Source organism: Mirounga angustirostris, unplaced genomic scaffold (assembly GCF_029215605.1).
Source record: "Mirounga angustirostris isolate CCGP_5_RB_7025 unplaced genomic scaffold, mMirAng1.0.hap1 SCAF_6, whole genome shotgun sequence".
NCBI lineage: Eukaryota > Metazoa > Chordata > Mammalia > Carnivora > Phocidae > Mirounga > Mirounga angustirostris.
This window is the reverse complement of record NW_026991714.1, coordinates 68904716-68919454: the sequence shown is the minus strand read 5'-3', so window position 1 is coordinate 68919454 and position 14739 is coordinate 68904716. Positions and strand designations below refer to the sequence as shown.

General features: G+C 46.7%; 1 protein-coding gene and 1 pseudogene across 1 annotated transcript; one reads left to right on the top strand and one right to left on the bottom strand.

The window, feature by feature from the left end:
* Positions 1 to 1013: 1013 nt before the first annotated feature.
* LOC123841941 (histo-blood group ABO system transferase 2-like) lies at positions 1014 to 2219 on the bottom strand (annotated as a pseudogene).
* A 5925-nt stretch (positions 2220 to 8144) lies between these two features.
* LOC123845429 (phosphatidylinositol N-acetylglucosaminyltransferase subunit P-like) lies at positions 8145 to 8531 on the top strand. The gene has a single exon (XM_045876189.1). The coding sequence runs from the start codon at positions 8145 to 8147 to the stop codon at positions 8529 to 8531; it is 387 nt and encodes a 128-aa protein (XP_045732145.1).
* Positions 8532 to 14739: the final 6208 nt, after the last annotated feature.

The window sequence follows — 14739 nt, the reverse complement described above, 5'->3', positions numbered from 1 at the left end:
AACCCTTATCTTCCTAGTTACTTCTTTACCATTTACCAGCCCTAGTCCAAACTCCTGTGTCTGTCAATTCTTCACACATTTATTGCTTTTTTGTCTAAAAGGTAGAAGAGCTGTCTGCTCCAATCGCCTCTGCTGGTCTCCATGTTTTTGTGAGGCTCTCACCAAAAAAATCAATACACTTTGTCTGCTTTTCTCCTGTTCATCTGTTTTGCCAATTTCCAGACGCAGCCAGGGACCTTAAGAGGATTGAAGAAAACTTTCCTCTCGCAGCACGGGGTCGGTGGCTGTGGGGGCCAGGGGGAGTGTCAGGAAAACCCATCCCATCTTCCTGGCCTTGGTTAAAACCAACTTCTGCTGGAATGCAACACAGGACTGTGCACAGCTAGGGGAGCCAGGGAGAGGCATGTGGAACATGTAGGAGCTACCTGACCCCCAGCCAGGGGACTTGGCCCCAATGACAAGTCCAGGGTGTGATTATGAATATTATAATGGAAGTATCCTGAACATCAGACCTTCCCCATGCCAGGCTTTATGATTGCTGCTCGTTGTAGCTGCTACTTTGGCTTAGTGGCTTTTCTAAACTAACTTTGTTAAGTCTGTATTCTTTGCTGTGTGTGGCTACTGAATCCCTGTGCTGTTAACTTAGTGGTCAGCCAGTGGCTGGGCAGAGAGGTCACCCGTGTTTCCGAGCTATGGGCTACGGATTGGAGGTCCCCACAACCTCCTCTTCAGATTCGAATAATCTGCTCCACTGGCTCATGGAACTTAGAGAAACATGTTACTTATTAGATGACCAATTCATTGAAAGGACAGAACTCAGGGCCAGGCAGCTGGAAGCGATGAGCAGGGCAAGGTGTGTAGGAGAAACTCGGAGTTTCCCTGCTCTCTGAATGAAAGAGGCCTTTGCCCACCTCCACTCTGACCTTCGTCTGTACTTCCTAACTGATGACGTCCTTCCTTCAGGCTCACCTGTTAACTCAAGTGAAAGACACGGTGGGCACCAAAACAACTCCTCAATAATGACCACTGCTGATGTCCTGGTGATTCTTGGGCACAGCCATGAATCTCAGCTTCTTCATGATGGGGGCAGCCCAGCAGCTGAGGGTCCCACAGGTCCTCCAGCAGCCCAGCAGCTGTGGGTCCCACAGGTCCTCTGGGGACAGCACCTTAATGGGCTTATGGTCCAGCAGATACCTGTTCAGGTGTCTCTCATCGTGCCACACAGCCTCGATCCCATTGGCCAGGTTGACCCCCATCGCCTGGTGACAGGCCAAGGTCAGTCGGTGAACCTCTACCACCGACCCCCCAGAAAAGGTCCCCATGTAGTAAAAGTCGCCCTTGTCCCTGGGGACGTGCACCTGAGACTATGGCCAATGCTCGTAGCTGAAGTCCTTGCGGGCCGCCCGGTAGAAACCGGGGTGCAGGGTGCCAAAGATGGGGGACAGGATCTCCATGCTCACGTGGTCGCGGAACTTCATGTCCACCTCCGTGCAAACCAGGTAGTCCACCTCATGGAGGAAGTGTGGAGTTACTCTTAGAAAATATATTGTAAGCCCTAAGGAGTGGTTGTGGAAGCAGCTGAAACATCAGCAGCGTTCCTGTTCTCAGGCTATTGAACACAATGGCCCGGTAGGAGCAGGATCCCATGATCCCCAGGGGCAAGGCATATGTTAGGAGCTAGGAAAGAATGTAACCCTCAGTCCCCGCTTCCTGCACCTGGCATTTGCTAGCACAAACATTCTGCTCTTCCCTTATCCCCTGACTGCCTCCCTGCGTGCCTGCGCCCAGGGGAGGGTGCAGGCCTGCTTTACAGCTTCAGGATACTTGCCATCCCTTTGTCCTCCTTTCCCATGCTTTGAGGCATCTGTCCTTGCTTTTCTGATAAAAAAAGAAATAAAATCTATGTGCTGAACCCAGCTGCTACAGCTCTACTTGCAGAGGCAGCCCTGCATTGTCGCTCAGATTGGTGTCTGAGAACTTTATTTCAGTGCGTGATGACAGGAAGAGCTGCTTGCAGAAACGGCGGGTCATAACATGTGCTACATGGATACATCCTCCCAGCGCGGGGCACCGGGGACCTCGAGGACCACCACCCTCTGGCCTTCCTGAAGGGGCACATGGGGCCCAGCAGCCAGCTGATTGAAGACATAGTAGGTGACCCTGTGTCCCACCATGAAGTGGTTCTCAACTGTCTGCAGGAACAGCTCCAGGAAGACCATGTATCCACAGGGACAGGGGACAGGGCTGGAGGAGGGTCACTGCCAAAGGCTGGTGGCAGAACCCCAAAACTTGGGCCTTGAACATGTGTACTTTCTTCAAGGGGGCAGGCCCTGGGCTGCTTTAAGCAACAGCCACCCTCCTGGCCTGTCCTGAGCAAGTCTGTTGGTGGGGCCTCCCTACCTTCAGCTCCCAGAGATGGGAGTCATCAAGACCCCATCTTACAAAGGGGAGCCTGAGGCTTAGGAGGCTAGAAACCCATGCAGCTGATTCTACCCAGTCTGTAGGGCATAGAAACAAGGGCGGTGCCCAAAGGTGCTCAACTCATGGCAGGTGGGGACAGAACCTGCAGGGGGTCAGCCAGGGGAGGGGACCTACAGGGTTTGCCCAGGAGCTCAGCACAGGGGGAGTGTTCCTGGCTCCAGCATGCTGACTGTGGAGCTGCATGGGTCACAGGGTCACCTACCCTAACCCTAACCCTTAATCCTAACCCTAACCCCAACCCTAACTCTAGTCAAACATCATGCTCAATTTTGAGGACTGACAGTTCTACTCTGAAATCACAAACAAGTCCATCATGCTGGCTTTCACTCATTACTCAGTATCATACTGAAAGTTCTACCCAGCATGATAAGGCAAGAAATAAGGCATCCACATGTGAAAGAAAACAGTAGAACTAGGTCTATTTAGAGACCAGACATGACATCATCTTATACAGAGAGCTTCCTAAACAATCAACAAAAAATTATTACAGCCAGTTAATATCAATACACAAAAATCTCTCTCATGTGTATACATTAGCCATGAATCATCCAAAAAATAATTTAAGAAAACAATTCCATTTTAGGGAACATGAACATTGACAAAATACTTAGGAATAGATGTAATCAAGGTGCAAGTCTTGTACACTGAAAATTACAAAACATTGCTGAAAGAAAGTAAGGGAAACCTAAATAAATCTGAGGACCCCATGGTGATGAAAAGACATACTATTGATAAGATGGCAATAGTACACAATGCAATGTGGAAATTCAATGTGTTCCCAAGAAAATTCACTAAGGCCTTTGGGAAGAAATGCACAAGCTAATCCTAACAGTCATATGGAATTTCAAGGGACCACAAGATAGCCAAAACAATCTTGAAAAAGAAAATCAAAGGTGAAAGGTCATACTTCCAAAGTTCAAATATTAATACAAAGCAACAGTAAATAAAACATTGTGATACTGTCATAAAGGTATGCGTACACCCTGAAACAAATAATACATTATACGTTAATTAGTTGAATTTAAATTTAAAACATTTTTAAAAATAAATAATTTTTTTTAAAGATTTTATTTATTTATTTGAGAGAGAGAATGAGAGAGAGAGAAAGCACATGAGAGGGGGGAGGGTCAGAGGGAGAAGCAGACTCCCTGACAAGCAGGGAGCCTGATGCGGGACTCAATCCCGGGACTCCAGGATCATGACCTGAGCCGAAGGCAGTCGCTCAACCAACTGAGCCACCCAGATATGCCCTATGCATATCTTTTTTAAAAAAATTATTTATTGGGGCACCTGGGTGGCTCAGTTGGTTAAGCGACTGCCTTCGGCTCAGGTCATGATCCTGGAGTCCCGGGATCGAGTCCCACATCGGGCTCCCTGCAGAGCAGGGAGTCTGCTTCTCCCTCTCCCACTCCCCATTTGTGTTCCCTCTCTCGCTGTGTCTTTCTCTGTCAAATAAATAAATAAAATCTTTAAAAAAATAAAAAAATAAATAAAAAATAAATAAAAAAGATATGCATACAGATCAGTGGGATTTAACTGAGAGCCCAGAAATAAACCCCTTCATCTATGGTCCACTGAATTTTGACAAGGGTGGCAACATTACACTGGGGGAGAGAATGGTCTTTTCAACAAAGGGTGCTAGACAATTGGCTATCCATGTACAGAGGAATGAAACTGGACCCTTACCTCACACCACATATAAACATTAACTCAAAATAAATTAAAGGCTTAAATGTAAGAGGTAAAACTATAAACTCTAGAAGAAATAAATGGGGATAAATCTTCATAACCTTGGATCTAGCAATGCTTTTAGATCTGACACCAAAGCTAAGAAAGGAAAGAAAAAATAGATAAAATAATATCCTCAAAATTAAAAATCTGTTCTGGGTGCCTGGGTGGCTCAGTTGGTTAAGCATCCAACTCTTAATTTTGGCTCAGATCATGATCTCAGGGTCATGAGATTGAGCCTACGTCAGGCTCCACACTGAGTGTGGGGCCTGCTTAAGATTCTCTCTCCTTCTCCCTCTGCCCCTGACCACTCGCATACTCTCTCTCACTCACTCTTAAAAAAGAAATGTAAAAAAAATAAATTAAAAATCTTTGTACATCATAAGATACTATCTGGAAAGTTAAAAGATAGCCCCCAGAATGGAAGAAAATATTTGTACACTATTTATCTAATATGAGTCTGTTGCCCAGAATATGTAAAGAGCTTTTACAACTCCTCAGCAAAAAGACAACCCATTTTTAAAAATGGACAAAAGGACTTGGATAGACCTTTCTCCAAAGAAATCATACAAACAATGAATAGCACATGAATAGATTAAGTTAAACATCCTTAGTCTTTATGGAAATGAAGATTTACACCAGTTAGATGTCCTTTTACACACAATGGAATCACTATAATCAAGAAAACTAAAATAACAAATTTTGGAAAGGATGTTGAGAAACTGAAACCCTTAAACCTTGTTTGTGAAAAATGGGGCAGTCTATGTAGAAAGTATTTTGGCATTTACTCAAATAGATCAAAGTAGAATTACCATATGGTTCAACAATTATACTCCTAGATATATACCCCCAAAGTTGAAAACACTGATACAAACAAAAATGTACATAAATAGTCATAGCAGCAGTGTTCACAATAGGCAAAAACCAGGAACTATGCAAATGTCCATCAATGGGGAAAAGGATAAACAAAATGAGGTAGATCCATAAATGGCAATCTTGTTCTGCCCTATGAAGGAATGAAGTAAAATGGTTCATTTGTGGAAAAAAATATGGTGGCTCCTCAAAATATTAAACACAGAATTCCACTGCAGCATATATGCCCCCCAAAATTGAAAGTAGAAGTACCCTTATTCAGAGCAGCATTTTTCACAACAGCCAAAAGCTGGAAGCAACCCAAGTGTCCACTGACAGATGAATGGATAAACAAAATGTGGTATATACACAACGGGACAGGATTCAGACTTAAAAACGAGGAGAGTTCTGACACAGGCTACAACACGGATTGAACCTGGAAGTCATTACGCTGAGTGAAATCAGCCAGTCACAGAAGGACAGATACTGTGTGATCCCCCTTATATGAAGCATCCTGAGACACAAAGTGGAATGTGGCTGCAGGGGCCGAGGGGAAAGGGGAACGGGGAGTTGGTGTCTCATGCATACAGAGTCCCCTCGGGGAGAAGGAGAAAGTGCTGGAGAATGATGTACCACCGTGGGAACTCAGCTAAGGCCAGAGAACTGTGCACCTGAAATATTTTAAGTGCTCAATGCTATGTTTAGTCACAGTGAAAAAGTGAATGAGGGGCTGATGCATGTCACAACATGGGTGGACACTGAAAACAGCCCCAGTGACAGAAGCCAGACAGAAAAGTCCACCCAGATTGGAACCATCTTGCTCTTTACATCCACCAAGGTTACCCAAATAAGGCAAAGTGTCGGGAGCAGTTCCAGAAGAAGAAAACTGGACCCGAATGGAAAAGGACACTTCAGACAGTGGGGCAGGTGGTGACAGTGGAAGTGGGCCTGCGGTCTGGGTTATAATGTGGAAACCGGGGTGATTTCCTCACTTAGGGTTATGTGCTGGTTCCGCGGGACAGTGTCCCTGTTTGGGGTAAAACGCACTGAAGCACCCCGCGTGAAGTGGTAAATGTAGCGAGGGAACGACCGCTGGGGGGTGTGAGTGTGGAGAGAGAGTATTTGTGCTGCTGGGGCAGGTTTACCGCAGAGTCAGTCACTCTTCCAAACAACCACGTCAGCACCTCCCAGAGAAGCAGAGACGCCAACCTCGGTGACGGAGGCGGAGGCCTGCCCAGATCCTGACGGTGTGGACGCGGGAAGGAGCCCGCAGGGCCGAGGCCCGGGGAGCACGAGCACCGCGGCGGCTGTCCACTCCCTGACTGCAGACTGAGCAGCCCAGGAACCGAATCCGAGTGGCACATAAACACAGACCCCGCGACCACGGAGCGGATCCGAGCCCAGGAAGGGGAGACCCGACAGCCCCGCGCACAGGCCCGCGCGGGACCCCACGGCACCGCACACAAAGCCCCAGCATCTACACAGCACGCCGTTCCTCAGAGGGGTCCTGGGAGCTCGCACCCCCTCCGCAGTCCCCGCTCAGGAGGCTTCTCCTCACCTTCTCCTCCCTCGGCGAGTCCTGACGAGGCCGGACTCCTCCCGAAGTCTCCACAGCGGGTCCTGAGGAGGCCTGGCTCCTGTCAGTGTGGACGGGAACCCACGCCCTCCCGAAGTCTCCACAGCAGGTGTGAGGAGGCCTGGCTCCTGTCAGTGTGGACGCGAACCCACGCCCTCCCGAAGTCTCCACAGCAGGTCTGAGGAGGCCTGGCTCCTGTCAGTGTGGACGCGCACCCACGCCCTCCCGAAGTCTCCACAGCAGGTGTGAGGAGGCCTGGCTCCTGTCAGTGTGGACGCGAACCCACGCCCTCCCGAAGTCTCCACAGCAGGTGTGAGGAGGCCTGGCTCCTGTCAGTGTGGACGCGAACCCACGCCCTCCCGAAGTCTCCACAGCAGGTGTGAGGAGGCCTGGCTCCTGTCAGTGTGGACGCGCACCCACGCCCTCCCGAAGTCTCCACAGCAGGTGTGAGGAGGCCTGGCTCCTGTCAGTGTGGACGCGAACCCACGCCCTCCCGAAGTCTCCACAGCAGGTCTGAGGAGGCCTGGCTCCTGTCAGTGTGGACGCGCACCCACGCCCTCCCGAAGTCTCCACAGCAGGTGTGAGGAGGCCTGGCTCCTGTCAGTGTGGACGCGAACCCACGCCCTCCCGAAGTCTCCACAGCAGGTGTGAGGAGGCCTGGCTCCTGTCAGTGTGGACGCGAACCCACGCCCTCCCGAAGTCTCCACAGCAGGTGTGAGGAGGCCTGGCTCCTGTCAGTGTGGACGCGCACCCACGCCCTCCCAAAGTCTCCACAGCAGGTCTGAGGAGGCTGGCTCCTGTCAGTGTGGACGCGGACCCACATCCTCCACAGAGGGTCCCGAGGAGGCCGGCTCCTGACTGTGGATGAGGCCCCACGTCCTCCCGAAGCCTGGGCGTCAGCACAGCGGGTCGGTCCTGAGGCCTTGGAACGCCCGACCGCGCACAGAGGAGGAGGGCTGAGCCCGCATGGCCCCCCACGGGTCGGGGAGCCCGACTCGGGCGCCCCCTGCGGGCGGTGGGGGCAGTGCAGGCAGGATGCAGGGCACTCCGTTCAGCGGAGGCACCTGTCCCTTCTGGGGTCCTGCGGAATCCATTACATTTTGGAAATTCAAACTCAAATGGAGTCCAATTATCCCCTGACTTCTCCAGAAATAGAAGCAATTAATTAGAAACCATATGGAATTAAGTGAAATGCAGACACACGCTTTACAACTTACACCGAAATTCATTCAAAATTATAGATACATTTAAAATGTAAAACTATCGGGCCGTCCCCGGCTCTCGCGTGCTCCCGGCCGGCAATGGTCACAGTGCGCCTGCACCTGCGCGGGAAGCGGAGGGCGCCGCAGCGACCCGGCCTTTCCTTTAGTTTTTCCCTCTCTTCGCCCCCAAGGAGGCTTTCCAGAAGGTGCTTGCGCGGGGGACTCGGCGCCGAAGTGGCCGAGCTGTCGGGAGGGGCCTGAGTGGGCGTTTCGAGGACCCAAGATGGTCTAAAGCCACAGGGGACATGGTGGGAAATTCACCATCCCCGTTGCCAGAAAGAGCGATTTATGGCTTTGTTCTTTTCTTAAGCTCCCAGTTTGGCTTCATCCTGTATCTTGTGTGGGCATTTATTCCTGAATCTTGGCTAAACTCCTTAGGATTAACCTCTTGGCCTCAAAAATACTGGGCAGTTGCATTGCCCGTCTACTTCCTCATTACTATAGTAATTGGTTACGTACTCTTATTTGGAATAAACATGATGAGGACCTCTCCACTCAACTCCATTCATACAATCACAGATACCTCTGCTAAAAATCAACAGCAGAAGAAATACCAAGAGGAGGCCATCCCGGCATTAAGAGAGATTCCTATTAGTGAAGTAAACCAAATGTTCTTCCTAGCAACTAAATAACTTTGTGCCAAGAACTAAATTGTATGTACACTAACACCGAACATTTACTATAATTTTTTATGTAATAATTCTGACCATAATTATTTTGACTCTCTCTCGTACCTAATATTGAAATGTAAAAAAGTAAGTTGGTTCTTTTAGATTAAGTTCTATTAATATTATAAAAGTTCTTGAGTATGTTATTAATGAACAGAATAAATAAAATACTGCAATACCATATAAAAAATAAAATGTAAAACTATCAAAATATCAAAAAGAAAACGTAAAAGAAAATCCACATGGCCTTGGGTTCGGTGATGAGCTTTAGCACACAACACCAAAAGCCAATCCACAAAAGAAAAAAATTGATAACGTGAACTTTCTAAAATTAAAACTTCTGTTCTGTGAAAGACCTTGCTCAGAAAACTAAAAGACAAGCCACAAACTGGGAGGAAATATTTGTAAAGCACAAATCTGGTAAAAGATTTGTATTCAAAATATACAAAAGACTATCAGAACTCAACGATAAGGAAACAAACATCCTAATTGATAATGGGTAAGGATCTGAACAGATGCCTGGACAAAGAAGATCTACAGGTACAAAATAAGCATGCAAAAATATGCTCGACATCATCATTAGGAAAGTACAAATTTAAACAACACCGAGACAGGAATGCATGCCTATCACAAATGCTAAACTCCAAAAACAGGAATACCAATTGCTGGATGATGAGGAATGGCAGCAACTGTCCCTTCAGAAGACAGTTTGGCCATTTTTTCCAAACCTAAATATGTCTCATGTTAAGATCCAACAATTGCACTTCTAGTATTTAGACAACTGCTTTGAAAAACTATTTCCAAACAAAAACTCACATGCAGTTATGCACAGTAGCTCTATTCATAATGATTACAAACTTAAAGAAACCAGGATGTCCTTCCATAAATGAATCCATAAGCCAACTGAGTACATCCATGTGAAGGAAGCAGACTATGCCACGCAAAATATGCCTCTTTGGCACAAGAGTTATTTGGGCTGATTAATTTTAAGAAGCAGCAGACATAGGAGAATCTCTGAAAACTGGGTAAAAGTTGCCATTTCGTGAGTGAAATGTACACTTACAAAGGAAAGCTCCATTTGTAAGCCTGTCTCCCTCTGTATCAGGAACAGAATTACTAAATCTTAAGAAACTCTTACCAAAAGAGAAGGCACAGACTTAAATCTGTGTAACAACCATACCCTCGTTTACTGTGCTTACCTAATAACATCCCTTAACAGGCCTCCCCACCACCCAAAATCTTTTGGTCTTTAGTTGAAGATGGCATTTAGGGTGAGGGATGGGCCACTTCAAGGAATTACTTTCTTTTCCTGGGTATCTCCCATGAATACAGGACGTATGCATGCTGTTAAACTTTGACTTGTTTTTCTCCTGTTAATCTATTCAGCAATAAAAAGCAATGAACCGGGCGCCTGGGTGGCTCAGTTGGTTAAGCAACTACCTTCAGCTCAGGTCATGATCCTGGAGTCCCGGGATCGAGTCCCGCATCGGGCTCCCTGCTCAGCAGGGAGTCTGCTTCTCCCTCTCCCGCTCCCCCCGCTTGTGCTCTCTCTCTCTCAAATAAATAAATAAAATCTTAAAAAAAAAAAAAAAGCAATGAACCATCACCTCATACAATGACATGGATGAACTTTACATGTATTTTTCTAAGTGAAAGAATCCAGTCTGAAAAGGATTCTTTTTCACTGAGTGACCCCATTTGTAGGAGATTCTGGAAAAGGCAAAACTAGAGATGATAAAAGGATCAGGGGGTAAATTCTATGATATTTTAATGATTTATACCTGCCACTATGCATTTGTCAAGACCCAAAACCTTTTGGGGTACCTGGCTGGCTCAGTCGGTGAAGCGTGCAACTCTTGATCTTGGGGTTGTGAATTCAAGCCCCATGGTGGGTGTGGAGATTACTTAAAAATGAAATCTTTAATAAAAGACAAACATTTTTACATCCTAAAGAGTAAATCATAAACTGCTGAAATTAAGTTGTTCAGGATGTGGGAGTGTCACAGGATGGTGTAGGGGCCAAGGGCAGGCTGCCCCAAATCTGCCACTTTGAAATATAGATCATTTTAAATAAAAGTTACTTAAGAGACAGCCTATGCAATGAGGACACTTAGACCCTCCTCTGTCACCCTGGAAGCAGGAAATCTATCTCCCATGTGAAGATGTCCCTGTACCAGGAGGTAAAGAGATTTCAACATCACCAGAGATGGGAGATTTGGAGCCCATAAGGCTGTATAAACAACCCTTGTTCCTTTTTACTAATTTACGACCCCAGCCCAAATTCTGTTTAGAATTCCTTACTAACTGAAGCTCCCAAGGTTAAGTTTTCTTTGTCCTGTGATTTCATCACAGGTGTATTTTCTCTTTGTCCAAAAAGTATAAAACCTGACTTCCTTGGTTATTTCTTTACACCTCAGTTTCATTATTGGGTCTCCATGTGCACATCATTACACTTTGGGTTTTTTTTTCTCCTATTAATCTGTCTCGGGTCGATTTCATTCTTATTCCCATGGTAAGAACGTTGGACCAAGGAAAATTTCTTCCTCCCCTTCAATGGAATACAGAACATGACACATAATCTAACTGTATTAGAAACATATGGGGGGAAAAAACCCTCACTGTAGGTTTTATGACAAAAGGTGCTGACCTAAGTAACCTTGGAAACGAATGGAATCTGTAGATTAAAGAAAAACTGTACTGTATGTACCCAGTGGACTCTATTTGATAAAGTTCTTTCCCATCAGAGTGGTAGCTAACAGTTCTGAAAACACCACATCTGTAATCTGGAATGGAGCAATGAATTAAATAAAGGGCCAGTGGTGAGAGTCAGATTTGTCACTGTTAGAGTAGGAAGTTACAGATCAGCAAAGGAAGAAGATCACAATCTCCATGTGGTGATGGACCAGGTTGGAGACATCAGTATAAACTCATCTTTAGCTTAATATGGACACAGACGGTTCCACATAGAAATCTTTATCATTAGGTGTGTCAACATAGGTGGGAATACAGGCATATATTGCCTTGCATTGTCCGCTGAGCACATTTAGCTCCCATGTGTAAGACTTTAATACCATTCTCTACTAACCAAGGCTCCTTGAAGAACTTGCTGACACTAGAACTGAGATAGTAAGTATAGGAGCCAAGATAATCTTGATGTATCAGAAAGTAAGGAAGTACCAAGAAAAGAGCCACAGAGATGGAATGATGTCAACGGAAAACAGGAGCCAATGGAAAGCGCTCTCCATCACCAAAGCAGGAATGAGCCAGTGACCAAACACTATAGTGCTGGAGCATAACCTACCCTGGTGTCCACACTAGTAAAAATAAATGATTTTTTAAAAAGAAACCACAGGCCCAAAATGGAGTCACTTATGTCAAGAGACCCAAGCCAGCAAACCAAGACTTACGACCTGACCTAACTGCATTTCCACACACCCTCACCTCCACATAAACTTTAACCAATCAACCTGGAAAATAAACTGAATGGCCCCTCTGTTCCCCTTAGGAGGGGGACATTGCTTGAAATAGTGCATCCTTTTCTAGTAATTTCTTTTTTTCAATCCCCTCTGGCCTTTAGAATCCTTCCCCTCCCTGCAGCTCAAAGGAGCCCCTTCCTTTTTGCTAAATGGGATGCTGCCTGTTTCATGAATTGTTCGATGAAGCCAATGGGATTGGGATCTTTTAAATTACTTGGTTGCATTTTTATTAACAAATTACATAGTATTTTATAAGCGGGATTGAATAGACCTCTCCTATAAGAATTCCAAATAATAGATGTAGATACTCAACCATTCATCAAGGAAATGGAGCTAACTCCCCTCTCCTAAAGTGTGGGCTCAGAACAGTGTCTTCCTGCACATGGGAAAGAGTAACTTCCTGGTGGGGAAGCCTGACCAACGCTGCCTCAGCCAGGTGACCACCGTCAACACGGACAGTGACAAATATTCCCTTGTTATTAAGTAATGACAAAGCACTTTACCTCCCTGATCTGCTCCTCAAAACCCATAACCCCTGTCTAATAATGAGGAAAACAAGTAAATCCCAATGTGGGACTTTCTACAAAATGCCTGACCAGTCCTCCTCAACACTGCCAAGGTCATTGAAACAAAGCAAGTCTGAGAAACTGTCACAGCCAAGGAGAGCCTAAAGGCACATGATGAGCACATATCACGTGGTGCCCTGCATGGGATCCTGGAGCGAGAAAACGTGGAAGAGAGGGAACCTGAATAAAATACGGACTTTAGCTAAAAATAACATATCAGTATTTGTTCATTAACTGTGACAATTTTGTAGAAAACTAGAAAAAGAGGAGACATTAGGGGCATCTGTGTGGCTCAGTGAGTTAAGCATCTGCCTTCGGCTCAGGTCATGATCCCAGGGTCCTGGGATCAAGCCCCACATCGGGCTCTCTGCTCAGCAGGAGCCTGCTTCTCCCTCTCCCTGCCGCTCACCCTGCTTGTGCTCTCTCTCTCTCTCTTTGTCAAGTAAATAAAATCTTTTTTTTTAAAAAAAAGTAGACATTAAAGGTCAAATAAGAAAAACCTATTGCATCAGACTGGAAGCCTAGAGGAGATGGGTGATTTCCTAATAAAAATGCACAATAACAAAATGGATCCTAAAATAAGGAAAAAACAAGCAGACCAATTAGCCATCCAGGGCCTCTTCCTCCTGCTGGTTCTCCTCTCACTGTTCTTGGGTTTTCCTCTCCCAGGACAGAGAAGGAACAGGGACAGAACTGTTCTGGAGCTGCCCTGAGACCTGACCCCACTCACTGTCTTCCTCTACCCCAGCCATGCTCTGCCCAGTGAGGGATTGTTGATCCTGATGTGTCACCTAGCTCTTTTTTGGCAAGGGACTAGACACACTTACTGAAGTAAAAGGAGTTAATATTTTTTAATGGTAGAAATACATTAATACTTGCAAGAGACAAGAGTGGGTATTGACCTGGCAGGCCCAGGGGCTTACACTCTCACAATGTGACCTGGACCCTCTCCAACTCTCCATCCTGCTAAATGCTCTGGGGTGGCCCCATTCACAGGCAAGTCTCTCTCACTGCATCTGGGGCCTCCCACAACTCCAGGCTGACAACCACTCACCATCCATTCTACTGTGAAGGGTTTCTCTTTCCCTTGGGTTCCATGAAAAGTCATGGCTTTAAGTGTCTTTGGCCCGGCTTGGGTCACACTGTCATCACTGAAGCCACCAGAGCACCCAGAAGATAGAGCAAGGGGTTGGGTAGACTTGCATCATACGCCCATCTCTGAGGTGGGTGGAAGGTGGGGTCTGCCCTCTGGAACTGTTTGGATGGGAGGCAGGTGAGATGGGGTTCCCAAAGGCAAGCTGACTTGGACGTGAGAAGAGATGCCAGGCTGGGAAAGCAGCAGATTCCACATCACTGGCGACTGACTGCACGGCTTTGGAATCTGAAGCCCAAGGAAAGAAGGGATCACTTAGGGTCACGGGCTGCAGCCGCCCATCCAGTGCTCTTGCTGTTTTCCCATGATGGCAAGGCACTCTTCCACTTGCTGAAAAAGCAACTTTGCTGTTGGAGGGAAACTCAAGGCTCCTGCCTTGGACGTTGGGTCCTCACATCCCAGAGACTGGAAGGCACACAGACCTCACTCTTCTCCCTGGGAGGAGGGAGCCCCGGAGTCACACCTGCCCCCCCGCAACATTAATCACTCATCCCCAAAGAACAAACTGGCTCATTCTCCAGTCTCTTCTCTCTCCTTTACGAAGAGCAGAGACCAAATGTGAGGATGATAAGGAAATTATCCCTCATTGAAACAGTGGGAGGCTCAAGTCAAGGATTATTCCACACCACGAATCCACAGTGGCAGACTTTCTGGAGGCCACAGTCCCTGAATCATGCATGTGACTCTCTGAAACCAGGCAGCCTCACTGAGAAACTGCCTGCTGGGAGACACAGTTACTCCTATAACCTTAATTCTTAACAAATACGTATGTCAAAGGTTTACATCACAATCAGGAGGCCAAAGGACTGCAGGGCCAGTCTGCTGTATGGCTGTATGGCTATTGTGGACAGGGCCACATCCAACATTTGGAGGGTTAAGAGACTGTGAAGGAGGAGACACTTGTCTCAACCACACAGACTTTGGGAATGGAAACATCCTGTGGGGCTGTCTACACTGCCCATGGACCTGTTATACTG